This window comes from Lampetra fluviatilis, chromosome 17 (genome assembly GCF_964198595.1).
Source record: "Lampetra fluviatilis chromosome 17, kcLamFluv1.1, whole genome shotgun sequence".
In the NCBI taxonomy this organism is placed as follows: domain Eukaryota; kingdom Metazoa; phylum Chordata; class Hyperoartia; order Petromyzontiformes; family Petromyzontidae; genus Lampetra; species Lampetra fluviatilis.
This window is the reverse complement of record NC_136291.1, coordinates 13,050,627-13,072,321: the sequence shown is the minus strand read 5'-3', so window position 1 is coordinate 13,072,321 and position 21,695 is coordinate 13,050,627. Positions and strand designations below refer to the sequence as shown.

Genomic DNA, 21,695 nt, shown 5'->3' with positions numbered 1-21,695 from the left:
GTTGCTTAACACAGAAGTGTCTGAGTGGTGCCTTCCTTATGATAACTGTATCCTGCGGTGAGATCTGAATCTTGAGACCTGACATAAACACACTAAAACATAATCAGTAAAAGTTAAAGCGAAATTAATCGTATTATCCCGATTGATAATACAACCCGAGACAACGAAGCATAGCCTAATTATCATAATTGCATACATTAGCATAAGTTCATAATTAGCATAATTTCGGCTAATGACATATTTTTCAATTTTCATTTAATTTGTATATTTTTTATTAATTTTAAAAAACCCGTGTATAGATGTAGTGGTGTTAACTACTCGCTGTTCGCAAGCTGTGAGAGAGCAGTTAGTAAACAAGGTTCTCCCGCTCAATCAAACAGTCAGGGTTAAATGGGGTGAGGTAGGATCCAAACGCCAGATTGGGATGGACCAATCGGAGGGGTCCACGAGGTGGCCGGGGATTGGTCAACCCGGCCACGAACAGGTATAAAAGCCGGAGCGCTGAGAGCTCTTGGTTGGTTCTGCTACACGAAGACCCAAGTCGGCTGAAGACAGCTAGGACCCTGGACCAAGCCTTCCAGCCCTTATCAGGGCTGGGGCTCAGTGTAACCATTGGTCAGGGGAGATAGGTCCTGGTTAGGACCCTGGCTCCCAGCCTTCCCGCCCTTGTGAGGGCAAAGGTCCTGAGCGACCAGAGGTCAGGGACCCGCCGGGCCAGCGGCGGGTCAGTGTGCCACCCCTAGGTCCCAGCCGGAGGACGCTAGGCTAGCGGGAAGATTAGATAGACAGCAAGTCCGAAGGCTGTACCTTCGTAGAATAGGAGCGAAGAGTAAGTGTGAGCTGTGCCATAAAGAAGTTTAGAAGTCCGTCCTTTACAACACAACTGGCGTCAGAAGATGGAAACAAGACGAACGAACCGCATGCGAGGTCCCGACAACGCAAGCTCCGACTCACCTGTGGGGGCTGAGGGCGGCGCTGAAGACGCTGGCATGCCGACAGCCACCCCACCACCAGCGGTGCAGCCGATCGCCGCGAGCGGCGGCATCCCGACTGCCCACGCCCGTCTCGTCCAGCTACTGCATGCTGCAGCAGCCATCCTCGAAGAGATTACCTTGGGGGCTGCGGGCGGAGCGGAGCGACCGACGGCGGACATTCCCGCCATCACAAACCCGGAAGAGATCGTGTTTCCCGCCGATGGGTCACGTGATTCCGCCGGAAGCGGAAGTCACGGGCATGATGGGAACTCCGGCGGCCAATCACGGCACACCGCGTCATCAGAGCACGACGCTGCCTCTGCAGGACCCTCCAGCAACGCTACATCATCACGGCTGCGACGCCGTACAGTAAATGTCATGGATCAGGTGATCGCCGCGTTCGGGACCGAGTCCGACTTGGACGAAGACGACGACACAGCTACTCTACAGCAACGCCTGGCCGTCTTCCGTGAATTCTCGTCCACAGGGGGCGACTGGGCGGCATTTGAGCGTCGCTTCCTCAGCCACCAGGAGATGGTGGGCTGGTCAGATGCACAGGCTCTTCGTGCACTACCAGCCACTTTGGACGACGACTCTCTCGCTGCGCTTATCTCCATTCCCAAGCGACAAAGAGCGACACTACTTTGGCGGCTGTCCGATGTCTACGGACCTCCTTCCGCCACACGCCAACCTGAAATTCAAACCGCAGAAGTGCCACCTTCTGCGTGAGTCTGTGCGCTATCTGGGCCACATAGTCAGCCGCTCGGGAATTTCCACTGACCCTGAAAAGACAAAATGTGTCAGCCAGTGGCCTACCCCCACCTCTGCGGGGGACGTTCGCAGCTTTATCGGCTTCGCGTCGTATTACCAACGTTTTGTGGCTGGTTTCGCAACAATCGCCAAGCCACTGCATGCTCTTACGGCGAAAGGGGTCAAATTTCATTGGGGAGACACTGAACAGGCCGCATTTGACTCCTTGCGGAATGCTCTCGTAGCAGCACCGCCTCTGGCTTACCCCGATTTTGCAAAACCGTTTATTCTGGACACCGATGCCAGTAACACCGGGATCGGTGGGGTGCTGTCCCAAACCGTAAATGGCGTTGAGAGGGTCGTTGCCTATGGAAGCAGGGTCTTGTCCCCTGCAGAACAACGCTATTGCGTGACCCGACGCGAGCTGCTGGCCATTGTTTACTTTATCCAGCAATACAGGCCATACCTGTATGGTCAACGGTTTACCATTCGCTCCGATCACTCTGCGTTGCAATACGCTTTGCGCATTGACCAACCGTCTGGCCAGCTCTCCCGGTGGCTTGAAGTCCTCCAGGACTACAATTTCATGGTGATTTACCGTAAGGGTACACAACACAATAATGCTGACGCGCTATCTCGTCTTCCGCCAGAAAAAAAATGTGCGTGCTTTACGGGTTCTGGCCGGTGCAAACCGCAAATGGTACAGCCGGTTGCACCTCCTGAAACATTTTCTGCCGCGTTTCCCTCCGATTCTGTGCCAGAAGCGGACGACGAAAGTCCACCAGCGAGTGACGACTTGCTGGGGATAATGCTGGACGAATGGGGTCAGCACCAAATGAAGGACGCGTCATTGTTGTCTCTGCGTCGTCGCGCATGTGATACGGCCTCACGTTCTGGTAAATTGAACTCATTTGTTCTGCGGCGGGGTCTGCTCATGCATTGGGATGCGGATTCCTGCCATTACAAAATTGTGGTGCCTTCGGCTTTGCGATGTACAGCCGTGTGCGCGGCACACGAGCGATTGTCGCACCTGGGTGTGCACAAAACCATGGGTTTGCTAAGGTTGCAATTTTACTGGCCGGGCATGCTTCGCGACGTGACTGATATTTTAATGGGCTGCACCCAATGTGCGCAACGAAAACCGCCAGCGAAGCCGGCATGCCCACCACTGCAGCCCATCTCGGTATCCCGTGTAAACGAGCTGGTTGCTCTTGACATTTTGGGGCCTTTTTCTACTACGCCTCGTGGTAACAAGTATCTTCTGGTTGGGGTTGAGTATTTTACACGGTGGCCTATGGCCTGGGCCCTCCCCAACCAGTCGGCAGCGGCCATCGTGGACGCCTTTGTTCAAGGCTATGTGTTGGACAAGGGCGCTCCAGAACGGCTGCTGACCGATCAGGGAAGAAATTTTTCGAGTACCCTGTTGAGCGAGGTATGTCGCCTGTTGGGCACTAAGAAGGTGCGCACTTCGCCCTATCACCCCCAAACAGATGGCATGGTGGAGCGGCTGCATAGAACCCTCACCTCTATGCTATGCCATCAGGTTGATGAATCCCACGTAGACTGGGACTTGCAGATCCCAGGGGTCCTCGCTGCTTACCGCATGACGCCACATGCAGCGACAGGGTTCTCCCCGTTTTTCCTAATGTATGGCAGGGAGGCCATTCCCCCTGCTGACGTTCGGCTTGGGATAGAGCAGCTTCCACGGTCATCGAAGCTCACTGATCACTTACGCTTCAATCTCCGGAAGCTGTCTGAGGCACGTGATGCGGCGATTGAAAATTCCGCCTCCCGCCAGCGGGCCAATTCGAGGTTGCAAGCCCCTCGCACGTCCGTGCATCAGTGGGCTCCAGGTGATAAGGCATGGCTTCATTGCCCCCAGGTGCCGGTGTCTACATCGGCAAAGCTCCTTAAACCATGGCGAGGTCCGGTTGAGGTAGTCGAGATTGTGCGACCACAATGTATTAAAATCCGTTGGGGACGGCGTCGCTGGTTTGTGCACCCTTCTCGCCTGAAGCCATTTGTTGCTCCGCACGGCTCTGCGTCAAACTCACAACACGAGGGCCGAGCGTGTGATGTGTCCGACGAGCCGGATGTCGCCCCATTGATGCCTAATCCACGGCGCAGACGTGTCATTCCTCCCGCAGATGACGCGGGACTGATGGAGTCGTGTGAGCCACGTTCTGCCGCTGGGAACCGGGGGGCGCCACGAGTCTCTGCAGAGAGGCCTCTGGGCCCACCCAACATTTTTGTCAGGCTGCCTGACCCGCCCGACATTTTTGCCAGGCTGCCTCACCGGCCTGCGCCTAGAGGCTCCGCAGAGAGGCCTTCTAACCCACCCAACATGTTTGCCAGGCTGCCTGACCAGTCTGCACCAAGAGGCTCCGCAGAGAGGGTTCCTGACCCACCCAACATGTTTGCCAGACTGCCTGACCCGTCTGCACCAAGAGTCTCCGCAGAGAGGCCTCCTGTCCCTACCGACATTTTTGCCAGGCTGCCTGACCAGCCTGCAACCCGGATGAGGACACCCGTCCCCTACAATGGGCCCGCGAAATATACACGGGCTAAATCGCGTCGGTTTTCATGATTGGCCATTGGTGATTGTCTCTCACCGTGTACATATGTTGCGTTATTGGGGGGGGTATTTATATTGGGTGTTCTTGTTGTTCTTGTGGTTCTTGTGGTTCTTGTTGTTTTTGGCACATACATCGGTTCATTGATGGGGGGTTTTTCTGTTTGTAACAGCCGGGACGGCTGAGGCTTCTGAAGAGGGGGGGGGGGGGTGATGTAGTGGTGTTAACTACTCGCTGTGCACAGGCTGTGAGAGAGCAGTTAGTAAACAAGGTTCTCCCGCTCAATCAAACAGTCAGGGTCAAATGGGGTGAGGTAGGATCCAAATGCCAGATTGGGATGGACCAATCGGAGGGGTCCACGAGGTGGCCGGGGATTGGTCAACCCGGCCACGAACAGGTATAAAAGCCGGAGCACTGAGAGCTCTTGGTTGGTTCTGCTACACGAAGACCCAAGTCGGCTGAAGACAGCTAGGACCCTGGACCAAGTCTTCCAGCCCTTGTCAGGGATGGGGCTCAGTGTAACGAGTGGTCAGGGGAGATAGGTCCTGGATAGGACCCTGGTTCCCAGCCTTCCCGCCCTTGTGAGGGTGACGGTCCTGAGCGACCAGAGGTCGGGGACCCGCCGGGCCAGCGGTGGGTCAGTGTGCCTCCCCTAGGTCCCAGCCGGAGGACGCTAGGCTAGCGGGAAGATTAGATAGACAGCAAGTCCGAAGGCTGTACCTTCGTAGAATAGGAGCGAAGAGTGAGTGTGAGCTGTGCAGGGTCAGGAGACTGTGTGTTAAGATAATAAACAGTGTGTGCCATAAAGAAGTTTAGAAGTCCGTCCTTTACAACACAACATATACAACAAGCCTCAGACCCCTGGGCTCTGATGCAGTGAAGACACGCCTATCACTAGTTGCAGCAAGGTGAATGTCTGGGAGACTCGCAGTCTCCATACTCGGTGGTACGGTAGATGTCGAACGCCCACTGGTCACAGAAATGTGGAGGCCTAGCAGCTTCATTAACGGCAAACTCTCCCTAATTGAAAGTGCACGGCAGAGGCGGGGCATGACCACCAACCAGACACTGCAATGGCCGGGAGTGGCCCAAATACCATGCTGCCTTTAACACTGGAACCTGTTTATACACTTCCCCTTTATCAAACAATCTACCTGAAAATTCAGCCGCATGACTCTCCCTCTCTGTCTGATAGTGGAAATATTAAATATATTATCCGTCAACCCATACGGTTTACCCGTATTCATGTACAGGGAAATTGAGTTTTTAGGTCCATACGGCATGCAGCCGTTTCAATACGGGCATAAATGTTTTTTCTATTTTTTGTGTTTCTCCCTTGTGATGGGACTTTGAAAGCATAAACGTTGACATTGATAAAGGCACAGGGTGACCAATAAGGTTTGAATTGGTCTGTAAATAAGATAGGCACTGATAAGGGGGTTGACAGGTATGAAATATGATCCCACAATGAGCTGATACTATTGTGGGGGCCGGCGTCCACCCCGGGCAGGTGGGGCGCGAAGTCCGCCGCGTCGATTGGCTCCCACCCCCGGCGACCGGGTGATCCCCCCCCCCATCCTAGCGCCCTCTCTGAGGGACATAGCTAAATTGCTGGCTCACCGTCGCACGGGGTTACTCCACACACGCTCGCATACACTCCGCCACTAATGGAAACGCGGTGGCGAGCACGCGCAAGACACCTGGAGGCGATTATACCCTACCACGCACACACACACCACAGTTAACACTCAAGCGACTGCCCGAACACACACGCGCTCCTGCTAGCGATTATATTCTAACACACGCCCGCACTACAGCTGATGCTCAAGCAGCAGTGCTAACACACGCACGCCAGCGGGTGGTTATATTCCTACCAGCGTCCGCACTAAGACTAACGCGAAGCGGCTGCATGAACGCGCGTGCTCCGGCTGGCATTTATATTCTAACACGCGCACACACTGTGGCTCCGTGATTACTCTTCTGTGCATACCACCACTCACGCTAACGCGGGCCGCAGCAGTCCGACCACGCCCACACCTGTGTAATAGAGTTAACGACTCTTGGACGCCGGAGTTGGAGGCACACGGGTTTTATTCACACAGCACGGTTCTGGCATACAACACTAGAGGGGGTGTCGGCCCCCTCACCCGGCTAGCTGGGGATACACGCGCTAGCTACTTCCTAGCCTGCCTCCTAGTCCTCCTCTAACGGGCTAGGGGAGGCTATCTGGCCCGACACTGGTAAGTCGGGCCCGGTACCCTGAGTCCCAGACCAGCGCTGACAAGAGCATCGGCTCTGGATCTCGGGACCACGCCGCTGGCTCGGTCCTGTTCGGCCCTGATAAGGACGGCGAACCAGGGGAGTCCAGGGCTCTAGCTAAGACGTCTTTAGTCTTCACTGGTTAGCTTAACAAGAACCCCGAGCCCTCCGATACATCCCCTTTTATACCCAACCCCCCGCTGAGGGGTGGGCCCCCCCCGGGGTGCCTGGCGCGGACGTCGTAGAGAGCACCTCCCCGTGCACTCACGTAGCCCCGCCCACTGTGTTTGTTTGCCATAAGCTGCCATGCATAACGGGCTCTCTCTCTAACACCCCTACACCTGTAAGCGATTATTAATGAGTGCTTGTGCTGCGGCTCTACTCTCACTCTCTCTGTGCTAACGTTTATTCACGGCACAAACCCTGCACTGCCCGGAGGGAATATTCTGTGAGCAGAGCCTAGCCTACTGCGATCCAAGTTCCCAAACTCTCACACGCTCTATCATGTACCTCGCCGCTGTACTCACGGCGTCGCATGGACGCTGTGAGAGTCGGAGGGAGGATGACGAAAAAACCTTGCCTATCACTGCCTTGTAGCAGCATTCGCTGGCATCACACAGATGCTGCAAGCGGCTCGTGGAGGCAGGACGTCCCGGCTGCCAACATACAAAAAAAATGACAATAAAAGCGCATTTACCCCCTGACAGCGCGTGTGCCTTACTATTTTCCAACAATAACAAGAACAACAACAAGAACACAACAAGAACGCAACAGCGAGAAGAGAAAACAACCCAACGCACCCCCCCCGAATAAATACGAATTCCGTAAAAACAGCCTATATACAATTTGCAGGGAACCCACCACACACACAACACATGGCGAACCCAACATATGTACATCCAATGAGCCGGGAACACATCACCCACACAACACACAATGAACACAACCTATGTACACATCTTCCGGCCTCACAACAGTCTGCGCATTTTAGCGCGTGTCCTTGCAGCGGGCCCCTCACACGGGGTAACCCCGGGTGGCGGACCGTCAGGTGGCAACTGTCCGTCTCAGAGTGAGTCCTCATCCGATGCCGCGTGACCCTTGGCATCCCCAGGAGGGGTGATCGGGCGTCAGCCCGTCACTCCTGATGCACCTGGAGGTGGCACAGCCGGCAAGGCGTTAGGTGAGAGCGACGGAGACAGACCCAGTGAGTCGGTCGACCCCCCACATGTTTGGCCACGCGTGTGTGAAGTGGGGATGTGTACCGCAACGAAGGGTTTTAATCTAGAGGGGTGCACGAACCACCGCCGCTTCCCCCATTTGATGCGCACGCACTGCGGTCGCAAAACCTCGACCACCTCCAAAGGGCCCCGCCACGGCCGCACCAGCTTAGAGGAGGTAGCAAGTGGCACCTGGGGACAGTGCAGCCATGCCTTGTCCCCCGGCTTCCACTGCAGCATGTGCGCCCGACCCAGTCTGAGCCGCTCATTCGCTTTCTGACGGCGGTCAGAGTTTTGCATGGCAGCATCCCGTGCCTCAGTTAATTTGGCCAGATTAAATTTTACATGGTCAGCCAATTTAGTTTTACTCTGCGGCGCGGGGATCTGCAGCTGGGCACGAACAGGCGGGTCAGGTTCGCGGCCGTACATGAGGTAGAAGGGGGAAAATCCCGTAGCTGCATGGGGGGCCATTCAGTATGCCGCCAAGACCCCTTGAATTTGCAGGTCCCAATCGGTCTGTGAGTCCGAAACCTGCTGTGACAACATTGACGTGATGGTGCGATGCAGACGCTCGACCATCCCGTCAGTTTGCGGGTGATACGGGGAGGTACGAATTTTCTTCGTGCCCAGGAGCTCACAGACTTGTTGGAGTAGTTTGCCGGAAAAATTTCTGCCCTGGTCGGTCAGCAGCCGCTCCGGAGCACCTTTGTCCAGGACATATCCCTGAACAAAGGCCTCCACGATGGCTGCTGCTGACTGATTGGCAAGGGGCCAGGCCATAGGCCAGCGCGTAAAATACTCCACACCAGTCAACAAATATCTATTGCCCATGGGGGTGGCGGGGATTGGGCCCAAAATATCCAGCGCGACAAGCTCATTTATTCTGGACACTTTGATTGATTGCAAGGGTGGGTTAGACTCCCGTGCCGGCGGTTTTCGTTGCGCACACCAAGGGCATGACCCCAATAAATCCCCGACATCCCTCGTCATGCCTGGCCAAAAAAAATCAAGTTGGAGCAAGGCGAGGGTCTTTTGGGTCCCCAGGTGTAGGAGGCGCTCGTGAGCGGCCCACACCACCTTGCCCCGCATCCCAGAAGGGACCACCAGCCGGTGTCGATGGGATTTCCCGTCCCAATGCATCAGCAGACCTTGCACCATCTCCCATGCGTCGGCATCACCCCTCCCCCGCGCAGCACCCCCGACGCGACGACGCCACCCGAGGAGGGAGGTATCCTCCATCTGGAGGCGCCCCCATTCAGTGACGGGCAACCACAACAGGGAATCTTTTCCCTGTTGTGCGATCAAATTAGTAATCAATGTTTCGTCGTCGTCGGCGGCCGCCAAGACCAGAACCGATATGTCCCCCGGAGGTCTGCAACGTCCAGACCCCAGGAGGCATGCACATTCGGAGGTGTTGGCATGCGCGACAGAGCGTCCGCATTGGTGTGGCGAACGCCCTTACGGTAGGTGGTTTCAAAATCAAAGTCCTGGAGAATCTCCAACCATCGAGACAATTGTCCCGATGGTTGTTGAACTCGCAGGGCGTACTGTAGTGCCGCATGATCTGTGCGGACGGTGAAAATGCCGACCTACAGATATGGGCGATACTGTTGGATGAAATAGACAATTGCCAACAGTTCCCGACGGGTGACACAATATGTTTGCTCCGCAGGAGACAACAACCGACTACCGTACGCGACCACCCGTTCCACGCCGTCAACCACCTGGGAAAGCACGCCCCCAATACCCGTGTTGCTCGCATCGGTGTCAAGCAAAAAGGGCTTAGAAAAATCGGGGTAAACCAAGGGAGGAGCTTTCACCAGAGCGTCCCGAAGGGAGCGGAAAGCAGCCTCCTCCTCCTGTCCCCAGTGGAACTGAACCCCTTTTGACGTTAAAGCATGTAGGGGTTTCGCAATCGTCACAAAATCCGCGACAAACCGTCGGTAATAGGACGCGAAGCCAATGAAACTCCTGACCTCTCCCACCGAGGTGGGAGTCGGCCAGGAGCTGACGCACTGCGTTTTGGCGGGATCGGTAGCAATACCTGAGCGTCCCACGATGTGTCCCAAATAACGCACCGATTCGCGTAACAGATGACATTTTTGGGGTTTGAATTTCAAATTAGCAGCCCACATCTTTTGGAAAACCGCCCGCAACCTCTGGAGATGTTCGTCAAATGTTTTACTAAAGACGATAATGTCATCCAAATAAATCAAGCACGAGTCCCATTGCAATCCAGCCAAAACTAATTCCATCAAACGCTGGAAAGTTGCCGGCGCTGAGTGGAGTCCCATCGGCAACCGGTTGAATTGGAACAGGCCGTGCGGTGTACGGAAAGCAGTTTTAGGCTTTGAATCATCGTCCAGAGGAAGCTGCCAGAATCCCGAAAGTAAATCCAATGTGGAGAAGAATCGCGCTCCCGCCAAGGCGTCAAGCGATTCGTCCATCCGTGGGAGCGGGTATGCGTCGGCCACCAAAATTTTGTTAAGGCGCCGAAAATCAATGCAAAACCGCAACGAGCCGTCCTGTTTCTTAACTAGGACGATCGGCGCTCCCCAAGGGCTGGTGGAAGGAGAAATGATGTCGGCGGCTAACATGTCATCAACAGCCGATTTGACATGGTCCTTTTCGGCGGGACTTAACCGAAAAGGATTCTGGTGTATTGGCGCGCTGTCACCCGTATCAATATGGTGACGCAGCAGATGAGTGCAGCCCAAATCGTATTTGTCCCGACTGAAAACGTCGGAAAATTCCCGCAGTAGTGGTTTAAGCTGTTGACGCTCTGAATTTGACAGGTCCGTCGATCCCGCACAAAGCGCCTCGAGCCACCCTTCATCGCTGTCCGAATGTGGTCGCGGCGCAGGGACAGCGCTCACGTGATTCGCGACGGGTTTCTCACAGGGCACCGGCGTTGCGTGAGCAAGCACGGTCCCCTGTGGGACCACCACCGTCTGCGAGCCCACATTGAGGACCGCGATGAAGGGGTCTCCGTCCCCTCTTACTATGGTCTGGGCCGGAAGTAAATGAGGTCCACTAACCCCGGCCCTAGACGGCCCCAGCAGAACCCCCTGGGCCCCAATGCCCTTAGCGAAGGGCCGCCAAAGTTTCAAAGGAATCAACATTTGTGCCCCCGGAGGAACGCGCACCATTCTATCTACGAACGCCGGCACCGTCGCGAACGCCGTCCGATTCGTAACGGGGGATGGCAGAAACGCCATGCGTCGGCCCGATGGGAGCTCAATGCATCCCTGGTCGATTAATATCCTAATCGGCATTTTGGCCAGGAAGTCCGTCCCCAGCAGGCACGGAACCGCCAGCGAGGAGGAAACAAAAATCGGCCCAGACAATTTAATATCCCCGATACAAATTTTGGCTCGAATTTGTCCAATGATGCCAAGTGAGCCCCCATTAGCAGCATAGAATGGCACGGTAACGGGCATCAAAGGACGGCTCTGGACAGGGAGAATATTGTAAATCAATTCCGAAATAATGGTTGCCGATGCTCCCGTATTGACCAGGATGCGCACCTCAACCCCGTCGATGTGCCCCACAACGGCAGACGACCCCGATGATGCAGCTACAACACGATGGGCCAACACGGACCACTGGCTGGGTTCGATATGAGTACCCAGAGTGGTGCGTGTTGGTGCGATGGTGCGCGATATCGACCCCCCATTCGCTGCAGTGTTTGAGTGTGTGACGGGCGTGTGCGTGGGCCAAACATGAGGGGTGCCGCGACTCGCCGGGTTATGATGACGGAGCTTGGGAAGAGGGCCGGCGTCCCGTCGAGGTGTCTTCCCCTGCTGCCGAAGAGAGCGGCACCCCGAGGCGACATGGCCCCGGATGCCGCAGTTGTAACAGCGCGGGAGCGCTGGCGAAGACGATGGATGGTCGAGATGGCCCGAACCGCCCCGGTCCGCCCGTACTCCCGCTCCCTGCTGCCGTTGATGGTCGATGGCACAAATCTCTTCCGCCGGGAGGGTGGCTGCAGCCACGGCACGCCCGCTCGCCGCCTTGCTGGCCTTCCGTCGTTGTGCGAGCAGGTTTGCGTGGAGGAGTCGTGCCACTTGGAGGGAGCACATCTCCGCGTCGTCTTGTGCGACGATGACGATATCCAAGTCGTCCGCCAGCAGGAGTATCTTTTCCGTGACCATGGCGTCGACACCTTCGATGTCCATCCGTGGAAAGGCCGCCTTCGCCAGTGCCAGGAGGCTTGTGCGGTACGCCAGGGGTGACTCCTTTGCCCCCCGCTGGCGATTGTAAAAGAGTTGGCGACAGTCCGACGGCGGACCGTAGACCGCAGCCAGCAGCTGCATCGCCGTCTGCAGCGTGGAGCGCCTCTCCTTCGGTGCCGATGTTAGAGTGGCAAGGGCGTCGCTGTCGAGGAGTGCCGGCAGCGCGCGGAGAGCCTCGGCGTCCGTCCACTGCGCCATTTCCTGGTGAGCGAGGAAGCGCCGCTGGAAGCCGCCTCAGTCGCCTTCCCCGCCCACAAATTCTTTGAGTGGAGGTAGCCGCTGATGTAACGCAGCGACTGCCGCGGAAGGTCGCACTCCCCCGTCTCCCCCACCCGGCTGTGCCGCGACTCCATCTCCCCCACCCGGCTGTGGCGCGGCTCCGTCTCCCCCACCCGGCTGTGCCGCGACTCCGTCTCCCCCACCCGGCTGTGCCACGGCTCCGTCTCCCCCACCCGGCTGTGCCGCGGCTCCGTCTCCCCCACCCGGCTGTGCCGCGGCTCCGTCTCCCCCACCCGGCTGTGCCGCGGCTCGAACAACCGATGGCATCGCCGGTCGCACCCGTGTTGACGTGCCGTCCGTTGGTGATGACGCGGCAGGTACTGTATGCCCACCGTTGGACTCGATGCTCAACCCGGCCATGCCCTCAACAGCAGCTGCGGCAATGGCGGGATTTTCAAAGTGGCGCTCCGTCGAAATGGCGGGAAGGCGCTGTGGTCGCCGGCTGCCTTCGCCCCGTGGCGGTCCAGCAGCCCCCAGCTGTGTGATCTGGTCCAGCATGGCGGCAGCGGCGTACAACAGCTCCGCCAGCTTAGCGTGCGCCTGCCTCAGCCCCTCTGTCGACGGCTCTCCATTCTCCTGTTGCTGCGGTGTGGACGCATTCGACCCTGACTGCTCCGTGTTTTCTTCAGCCGTCCCGGGCTCCCCGGCTGCAACGGTGTCCTCCCCCTCCGGTACCCTGACTCGAGCTGTCCGGCGCGTGTCCATGTTCGTAGATCTTTACTTCTGACACCAGATGTAATAGAGTTCACGACTCTTGGACGCCGGAGTTGGAGGCACACGGGTTTTATTCACACAGCACGGTTCTGGCATACAACACTAGAGGGGGTGTCGGCCCCCTCACCCGGCTAGCTGGGGATACACGCGCTAGCTACTTCCTAGCCTGCCTCCTAGTCCTCCTCTAACGGGCTAGGGGAGGCTATCTGGCCCGACACTGGTAAGTCGGGCCCGGTACCCTGAGTCCCAGACCAGCGCTGACAAGAGCACCGGCTCTGGATCTCAGGACCACGCCGCTGGCTCGGTCCTGTTCGGCCCTGATAAGGACGGCGAACCAGGGGAGTCCAGGGCTCTAGCTAAGACGTCTTCAGTCTTCACTGGTTAGCTTAACAAGAACCCCGAGCCCTCCGATACATCCCCTTTTATACCCAACCCCCCGCTGAGGGGTGGGGCCCCCCCGGGGTGCCTGGCGCGGACGTCGTAGAGAGCACCTCCCCGTGCACTCACGTAGCCTCGCCCACTGTGTTTGTTTTCCATAAGCTGCCATGCATAACGGGCTCTCTCTCTAACACCCCTACACATGTAAGCGATTATTAATGAGTGCTTGTGCTGCAGCTCTGCTCTCACTCTCTCTGTGCTAACGTTTATTCACGGCACAAACCCTGCACTGCCCGGAGGGAATATTCTGTGAGCAGAGCCTAGCCTACTGCGATCCAAGTTCCCAAACTTTCACACGCTCTATCATGTACCTCGCAGCTGTACTCACGGCGTCGCATGGACGCTGTGAGAGTTGGAGGGAGGATGACGAAAAAACCTTGCCTATCAATGCCTTGTAGCAGCATTCGCTGGCATCACACAGATGCTGCAAGCGGCTCGAGGAGGCAGGACGGCAGGGGGGGGGTCTTAGCGACCAGGCTGTTGAAGATGAGATCTCTTGAACCATTTTTTGCGCCCCTTTTTATCCCCTTGACTTTTGAAATCCAGAGCTACATCATCCGGCGCAGCCAATCATGAGCCTATCTGTGTTTTGAACCGTTTCTCTTGCCTTACATGGAGCATTACGTTACGTTATTTTTCAACCCATTGTCTCTGCACCCGTACTCATTAATCTGGAAGGGCGTCCAGCTGGCGAATACACACCCGGCTAGTGTGTACTTGGTCTGTGGCGCTGGGATCCCCTGACCTCATCGGTTGCTCTGGGCGCCTAATATTTAACCCCAACCCCTCCCCGATGTCGTGCATGACTCATTGTGGCTGGCTCGGTGAACCTTTGTGCGCCCATACAATTTTAAGCCAATTTAGGGGCGCCGCAATGTGATTTGTCCTGGGATGGTCGGCCAATCTCCTGGCACCGGGAAACTGTGGGCCTTCCCACTTATGGGCTCTTCGGATGAAAACCCGTTGTGCCAGGCGATCCCCGGCTGGGATATTACATGTGTGTGCTGCGTGTGTGCATGTGCTCAGGGTGGGAGTCGGGGCGCTTGCGGAGTTGCTCCGCGGCCATGGCACGGATATCACCGAATCACACATTTTGCAATTTGAAATCGAGTAACTGGTTAACCACTTTATCTGTAGCCTAAATTATCAAATGTAAAGCAAATATCTGCCCTGAAATATTTGATAACCTTTGAAAATGTATTGAAGGGTTATGGCCCGATGCATGGCTCGTTTGTGCACACTTGCTTTAGTACAATATTGTTTTAAACTTGTTCTTGTATCCGTGTTTTTCTCTTTGCATCCAAAAATATTTCAAAACATTCCCTCCTAAGTATAAATAACATCACTAACATTCCCATCCATCACTTATCGGCTGCTCGGGCCTCAGCAGACTCCGCAGCCCTGGTCGTCTTCTCTCCAACACTGCAAAAGATTGCACCTCGCACGCTTTTTTCAGGCGAGGTCGGGCTTCCACACGTGGCATAAGGCCACATCTCCCGTGCATCATGCACTTCGCATTACTCACCTAAATTATCCATATTTCACATATGTAATTCAAATTGTACAATTCATTTGAATTAATGCTGACCAAGTTTTAACTCTGATAATCCTCAAAATTTGGTTAAGGTTAACCCTCACTCTAACAAAATATGTAATGAAGTTTGGAAAATCCCTTTTTACCTGTTGTTATTTATTCAAACGCTGGTCTTTACAAAACAACTGTCTTTAACTTCAACACAATTTAATATTGGTTGAACACCCATTTACAAAATGGCATGTTTAAACCAAACTGTGTGAAATAAATGTGTTGCTCCATATCGCTATGTGTGTTTTTCAGCCGACCTTCGCAATATTGATTGTTCATGGGAAGATATAGATTAGTGGCATGTGGCACGAGTACTCCAATGCTTATCCAAGGGCAAGGCCAACCGCTAGAATTCTAAATAAAGTTTAACAATAAAGGTTTAAACTCGCTGCCACGCGACAGATTTTCTGTATAAAAGGGGCTTCCCAACAGCAGGAGGCCAGCACCGTCTACCACAGTAGCAATGTCTCTCTTCTGGCTCGTCTCCTGCTTCGCCTTCATCGGCGCCGCCTTCGGTAAGGACTCTACTGCCATTGCACACCTGTTGAACTCAAACACTCACAACGTAAAATGGGAGTCGCACGCAGCGTGGTAGGATAAGAAATCTACGCGTTAAGGCTTAAATTGAATTCCTGTATAAGGCCTTTATAAGAAAACTAATTATAGAGGCTCTTAAAGATACGCCAGCTATTTTTTTATTCATAAATCATCATGCGAGAGAACCATTTGAACATCTACGCCATAGTGAGGGATTCACTGAACCCTGGGTCATTTTTTGTCGATAAACCAAGACATGGTGTACTCATAATTTACCACAATACTTTAACGAAATACATGAATAAATCCCCCAATTGATATGACAGCTGGGGAAGATGTACATACATTTTTCCTTGGGATGAAACTCAAAAGATCTGTACTTTTAAACTATCAAGATTGTGTAGACAAGCAGTACCAGGGTTACAGAAGGGTTAGGTTCCTGAGAAACATCCGTAACCCGAATTTGTTACGTCGGAAACTAAACAATTTCCCCCTCAAATCAACGATAAAATCCAATATCTGGAAAAGTTGTGCCTCCCCTACCGTTTTCTCTGAGTATTGTACGGTATAACGCTGTCATCCATTTTCTATCGCTACCTGTATCGTATCGCTGTACATACGCTCTACACTTCCTATGATGTTTTCATTTGATCTAATATCTACCGTAACACTGCCCATAATTCAACGAATGGAACATACACTGGACTGTGTCTAATTGTTTACGAATACCACGAAGCATTGAAAACAAACAATTACGTAATGCTACAAAGGAAAAGAGACTATGTGACGGGTAGTCTACTCAGGGTACCAATATAACAGCGTAACTCAAAACTTTACCCCTCACCCTCTGTATTCATCCGCAACCTCACCACGCTGCACCATTTGCGCTTACATAACTAATGCAAACATTTATGCATACAGTATTACATTTTTTTTACGTAAAGTCGGATTTCGGAAGTCGGGTCTTCCATAACAAGGGGACCGCCTGCACTATAGTTTTTATACACATAGCTCAAACTGCTGTCTAACTATAATTATTTTATATTGTATGTATGTAATCATGGGCAATGATCTATCCACTGGTGGATTAATTCCCCACCAAACTGTTGACTTCTCTCATAGTCTAATGCTGCAACGATATTTACATAGCTCCATCACACTAGCTTTGTAGGTAAATCATTCAAGGAGCCTCTGTAATGTTACGATCAATGACCGTGTTCTTTATACATCACAGGGTGCGGTGTCCCGGCCATCAAGCCGGTCATCACCGGCTACTCTCGCATCGTCAACGGCGAGAATGCGGTGTCGGGCTCCTGGCCCTGGCAGGTGTCCCTGCAGGTGAGTGCTCAATGTTAGTATATCATGAGTCCACATTGACATGAACCGTATCGCGGTGTCCACGACACAAGTGAAAGTCGGCCTGTACGAACTGCTGTTTGGTATGTGAGGTGTGCTACGCGTGTCCCAGAGTGCGACACGACACCAATTCTGTCGTGTCTTGCCACTACAGGATTCCACCACATGGCACTATTGCGGTGGCTCCCTCATCGACCCCTCGTGGGTGGTGACTGCTGCCCACTGCGAGTTCAAGTAAGCGCATGCCGGAGTCACTGCACCAGCATAGCACCGCTCATTGTTGACGACTTTAAAACGAGGAAGAATATCTTTATTAATCAGTAAATGTTCGGTTTTCTTAAATGCGTCCGCAGCCCGTCCCGTGACCGCGTCGTCCTGGGCGAGCACGACAGGAACTCCAACGCCGAGAACATCCAGTCTCTTGTCGTCTCTAAGGTAAACTTGCGAGCCATGAATTGACCCCATGAACATTCCCTGCAACTTCCTAGACATTGCAATGGATGAAGTTCAACTGAGAGCAATTGTGTTGATCAGACCCTGAATTTAACAAATGTTTAAGGTATTATAATATCTCGTTCTGTTTGCACACACAGGCCATCACTCACCAGCAGTGGGACTCCTACAACATCAACAACGACATCATGTTGCTGAAGTTGGCTCAGCCCGCTCAGATCGTGGACCGTGTCTCTCCCATCTGCCTGCCCGCCGCCTCGGATGTCTTCGCTGATAATATGATGTGTGTCACCTCTGGCTGGGGCAAGGTCCGCTCTTCTGGTGAGCATCAAAGACCAATAATTAACACAATTTACTTTGTGCAGGGTATTCATTCAGACTTCCTACAGCTAGTAGGCCTATACAACGTTGACAGTAATTCGTGCCAAATAGTTATTAAGAAATATTATTAAAGAGATGATCTAATCATTATTATGTTATTTTGCCATTCTTCTATGTGTGCGTTCACAGCCTTCAACACGCCTCCCATCCTGCAGCAGACCGCTCTGCCCATTGTGCCTACCCCCACCTGCCAGCAGAAGTGGGGCACCGTGAACGTCATCACCAGTGTCATGATCTGCGCTGGTGGTGCTGGAGCCAGCTCCTGCATGGTAAACGTTAACGGCCTTCCATTACGTAGCTAAAGTGGTATCTGAAGTCAGCGTTTTAATGCCTACACCAGAAGGTAGGCGATTATCATTTGAGGGATGAGGGATGGTGGGGTTTATGGGACTATCTTGTAAAAATGTAACATGTTTGAAAGTAAACCATTGATGAAAGTAGTTGTTGACAATTTAATAGGATTGAACTTCGATATATACCTCAATACTTAATTTTAAGTGGCAATATATTTAACATTTCATCATCTAATGTAAATTGATGACAGCTCATTATTACCATGCACAATGCACATACATTATAAAAAAAAGTGTAATGATTGCAGACCTGCACCACCATATAAGTGAAGTGTATTTCAACACAACAAAATTGTCATCAAATATGGGAAGGACGGTTTTATTTTACTTTATTCTGTCTCGAAATCGAAGTTCTTTCTAATATGCTTGTGGTTATGCACCTTGCGTGTCTTCTCTCCAGGGCGACTCTGGCGGCCCCCTGGTGTGCGAGAAGAACGGCGTGTGGAACCTCGTGGGGATCGTGTCGTGGGGCAGCAGCTCGTGCTCTACCAGCATGCCGGCCGTGTACGCGCGCGTCACCGCCCTGCGAAGCTGGATGGACCAGACCATGGCTGCCAACTAGACACACCGATGGGCAACGATTCAGTAATTGCTTTCAATTGGTCGCATTGGATTCGTGATTGTGAAGACCTTGGATATTGTACGAATCAATTTGTTGATGACATGTTGTATCATTAATAAAATTGTTGACCAATATTTTTTCCCAAAAAGTTTGATCTATTTCATCCTTGACTTGTTTTGGTTTAACACGTAGGCTTTCGCGACCAATATCATCCATAATACAGGTTTTTTTTGGGTGAGATCGCGTATTCCATTTGTAGGCAGTTTAAGGAATACGAGTTAAAAAAATAGGAAATGTAATCTAAACATATCATATAATATAAACCGCAGATTTTTTTTACAACAGTAACATAGCTAATATTCCAACAAGCTAGTCGACCTTCCCAATTGCAATTCTAAATTTATACTCATGTATATTATTCATTCATTTATACATTGCTTTACGTGCACATCTGAAGCTTTTTTTAAAAGAGGATGACGTCGTCATGATTGGACTAGAGTTTGGAAACCCATGGAGTATGTTACATGTAATAAACTCTGTCATATCACTGCAATTAAACTCTAATCGTAACGTGAACAAAACTTCAAAATTTCAACTTCAAGATTAGCTTAACACCGAGTACAATCATACAGGCAGACATCGTCGAACGCAGGGGTAAAGTTCTTGGAAAATGCCATATTTGGAAAAACCACGTTCGACAATAAAGTTCATGGAAGTTGCATTTCTGTCTGAAATGATCAACCCCTCCCTCTTTAACTAAATATACATGATTTCCACCCTTGTTATTATGCTAAAGGATGCTGAGTTACTCTCCATTTCTTGTGTTTGTGTGTACACTCTTGATTTTTCAATTTCACCTTTTTTTACACCCCCATCTCTATTCATTTTTCGCATTGCGACACTCATGCCCATAACTCGCCCCCGACATGTAATTGCCAGCGCGGAGCTGGCCCCTAACAAAGTCACTTGAACGTGAATGGTTTGCCATTTAGGCGTCCATATGAACTGACACATTTCCTGCGTGTTCTGACTCGTAAGGATTTTTATAATTTCTTCATTTTTGTAAAAAAATATCCAGGACAAAGAGTGCTTGGACGTATTAGCGTTGTACGGGGTCGCGCTTAGCGAGATCTGCCTGTATGTATTACCAGGCAGATCTCGCTAAGCGCGACCCCATCGAACGCTAATTCATTACAGCACTTTGTTACTATAACATATAGCAAGGCCGGCCGGGCTGCAAGGACACAGCACCTATGGTCGCGGCAGTGAGGCTGGTACAACATAAAGGGGAGCCCTTCTGATGCCAGCAGGGTGTGCGGCAACAGGGCGAAAGCCCAGAGCAGCGGGATGATGACTGCCCGTCATCCCACAAACACCCACGCACACAGTGAAATAGTGCTCACCACCAAACCTCTCCACATGGGTTTTTAACCTGGCAACCTTGAAAGTTATTTTTCCATAAGTTTTTCACATGAGAGGCGAGTAGGGGGCATTGGGGGTGATAGAAAACCAATGTGTGTATGATTGAAAAAGGGTGAACCCCAAATAACAATTATAGTTACGTTCTAAAATGAGAGGGCAGCCTGTCCTACAGATGCGTTATATTCTCCATCGGCTCAGTCGTCTTCTCTCAACTATTCTCTGCTATTGACTCCATCTCTCCTCTGTTGGGCACTCTCACCCACCGGACACTACTCACCTGATGTTCGCTGCTCACATCAGGATTTTCACTGGTCAATGATTCTATCAGCTTCGACAATTGCGCACCATCCATCGTGCATTGATTAAAGAAATAGCGAGGATGCTTCTCCATGCATTCATCATCAGTCGCATGGACGATTGCAACAGCATATTTTGCTGTTCTAGCACTGTGCATCTACGTTCACTCTGGCAAGTGTTCAATGCTACGGCTCACCAGATAGTTCGGACGCGGAAATTTTAATATGATAACGACCTCGATATGAGACGACTTAGAGTGGCTATAAAATATAGAATTTATAAACAAAAATAAACGTTGCTTACTATTTTACAAGATGCTGCACCAATCCGCTCTGTCTTATCTCACTGAGCAATGTATTCTCGCCTCAATGGACCCCAGACGATGCACTCTACAATTCACAGCTCATGGTGATCTACTGTACCCACGCACACACATTGTGCTGTTTTGGGGTCTTTGGTCCAAAGACCGGTTACTTGCATATGTTCTGGATCCATCCTTGAGTCTGAGTCAGCTTGCGACAGACTTAAAAGAGTAAAACTTAGTATGGAAGATCAGGGCGCATTTACATCGTACATAGCTAACCGTGCTAATCGGAGGTGCGGGATGCTCACCTGACATCTAACGCTCACGAAACACCCCCAATACTCCCATGACACCATTCACCAGTCATCCACTTGACCCTCACCATATACAACTGACACCTAACTACTTGGTAGACACTACACTACTCTGCTGACATTTAGACACTCTAAACTCCTGAATTCAGTAGACATCACCCACCACTCACCTGCCACCAGCCTCATCGTTAATACATACTCATCAGACCAATTGACTTGATAATTACACCACTAAACTACACCCTCAACTCAGGGGCGGTTTCTTCATTAGGGCGATTGGGCGACGCACCACCAATGTCATTCAACCACAGAGTCACGCTAGCCGTCACTGTGCCTCTGGATATAGTCCAATCAGCGTCATGCTACGTTCTGTGGAGTACCGCCTCTTTTTGGGCGATTTCCCTCCAGCTGAGAACCGCCCCGAGTGGTCCCATAGACTTACATTCAAAGATGTTTTTTTTCGAACGGGGGCGCTGCAATGCATTCTCTATGGCTTCCAGGAGGGCTCGCCCTAACGTGCTTACGTCATCATAGGTGCCTACGTCATCACACGTAAGCACGTTTCATCCAACAATATAATTTGTTGCCACCTAGTGGAATCTTTAATAAAAGAAACTTGAGTGGTTTGTTTTAATAGTGAGTATAGAAACAAACAAGATGTATTGTATTCTTAGGTTTTTTCTGTAAAGTCA

The 21,695-nt window shown here is 52.2% G+C and overlaps 1 protein-coding gene across 1 annotated transcript; it reads left to right on the top strand.

Annotated features, from left to right (window-relative positions):
* The first annotated feature begins 15,481 nt into the window (after positions 1 to 15,481).
* On the top strand, positions 15,482 to 18,751 carry LOC144936751 (chymotrypsin B-like). Its single transcript, XM_078863874.1, has 7 exons — positions 15,482 to 15,539; positions 16,796 to 16,899; positions 17,072 to 17,151; positions 17,271 to 17,352; positions 17,511 to 17,691; positions 17,881 to 18,020; positions 18,505 to 18,751. Exons 1-7 carry the CDS (start codon positions 15,488 to 15,490, stop codon positions 18,664 to 18,666), a joined length of 801 nt encoding a protein of 266 aa, XP_078720000.1. The 5' UTR covers positions 15,482 to 15,487; the 3' UTR covers positions 18,667 to 18,751.
* Positions 18,752 to 21,695: the final 2,944 nt, after the last annotated feature.

Excerpts from the sequence above, each read along its gene's own strand:
- LOC144936751 (XM_078863874.1), top strand. The coding sequence starts at position 15,488 with ATGTCTCTCTTCTGGCTCGTCTCCTGCTTCGCCTTCATCGGCGCCGCC. Across the intron at positions 17,152-17,270 it reads GCTGCCCACTGCGAGTTCAA|CCCGTCCCGTGACCGCGTCG; the intron begins GTAAGCGCATGC and ends ATGCGTCCGCAG. Across the intron at positions 17,692-17,880 it reads GGGCAAGGTCCGCTCTTCTG|CCTTCAACACGCCTCCCATC; the intron begins GTGAGCATCAAA and ends GTGCGTTCACAG.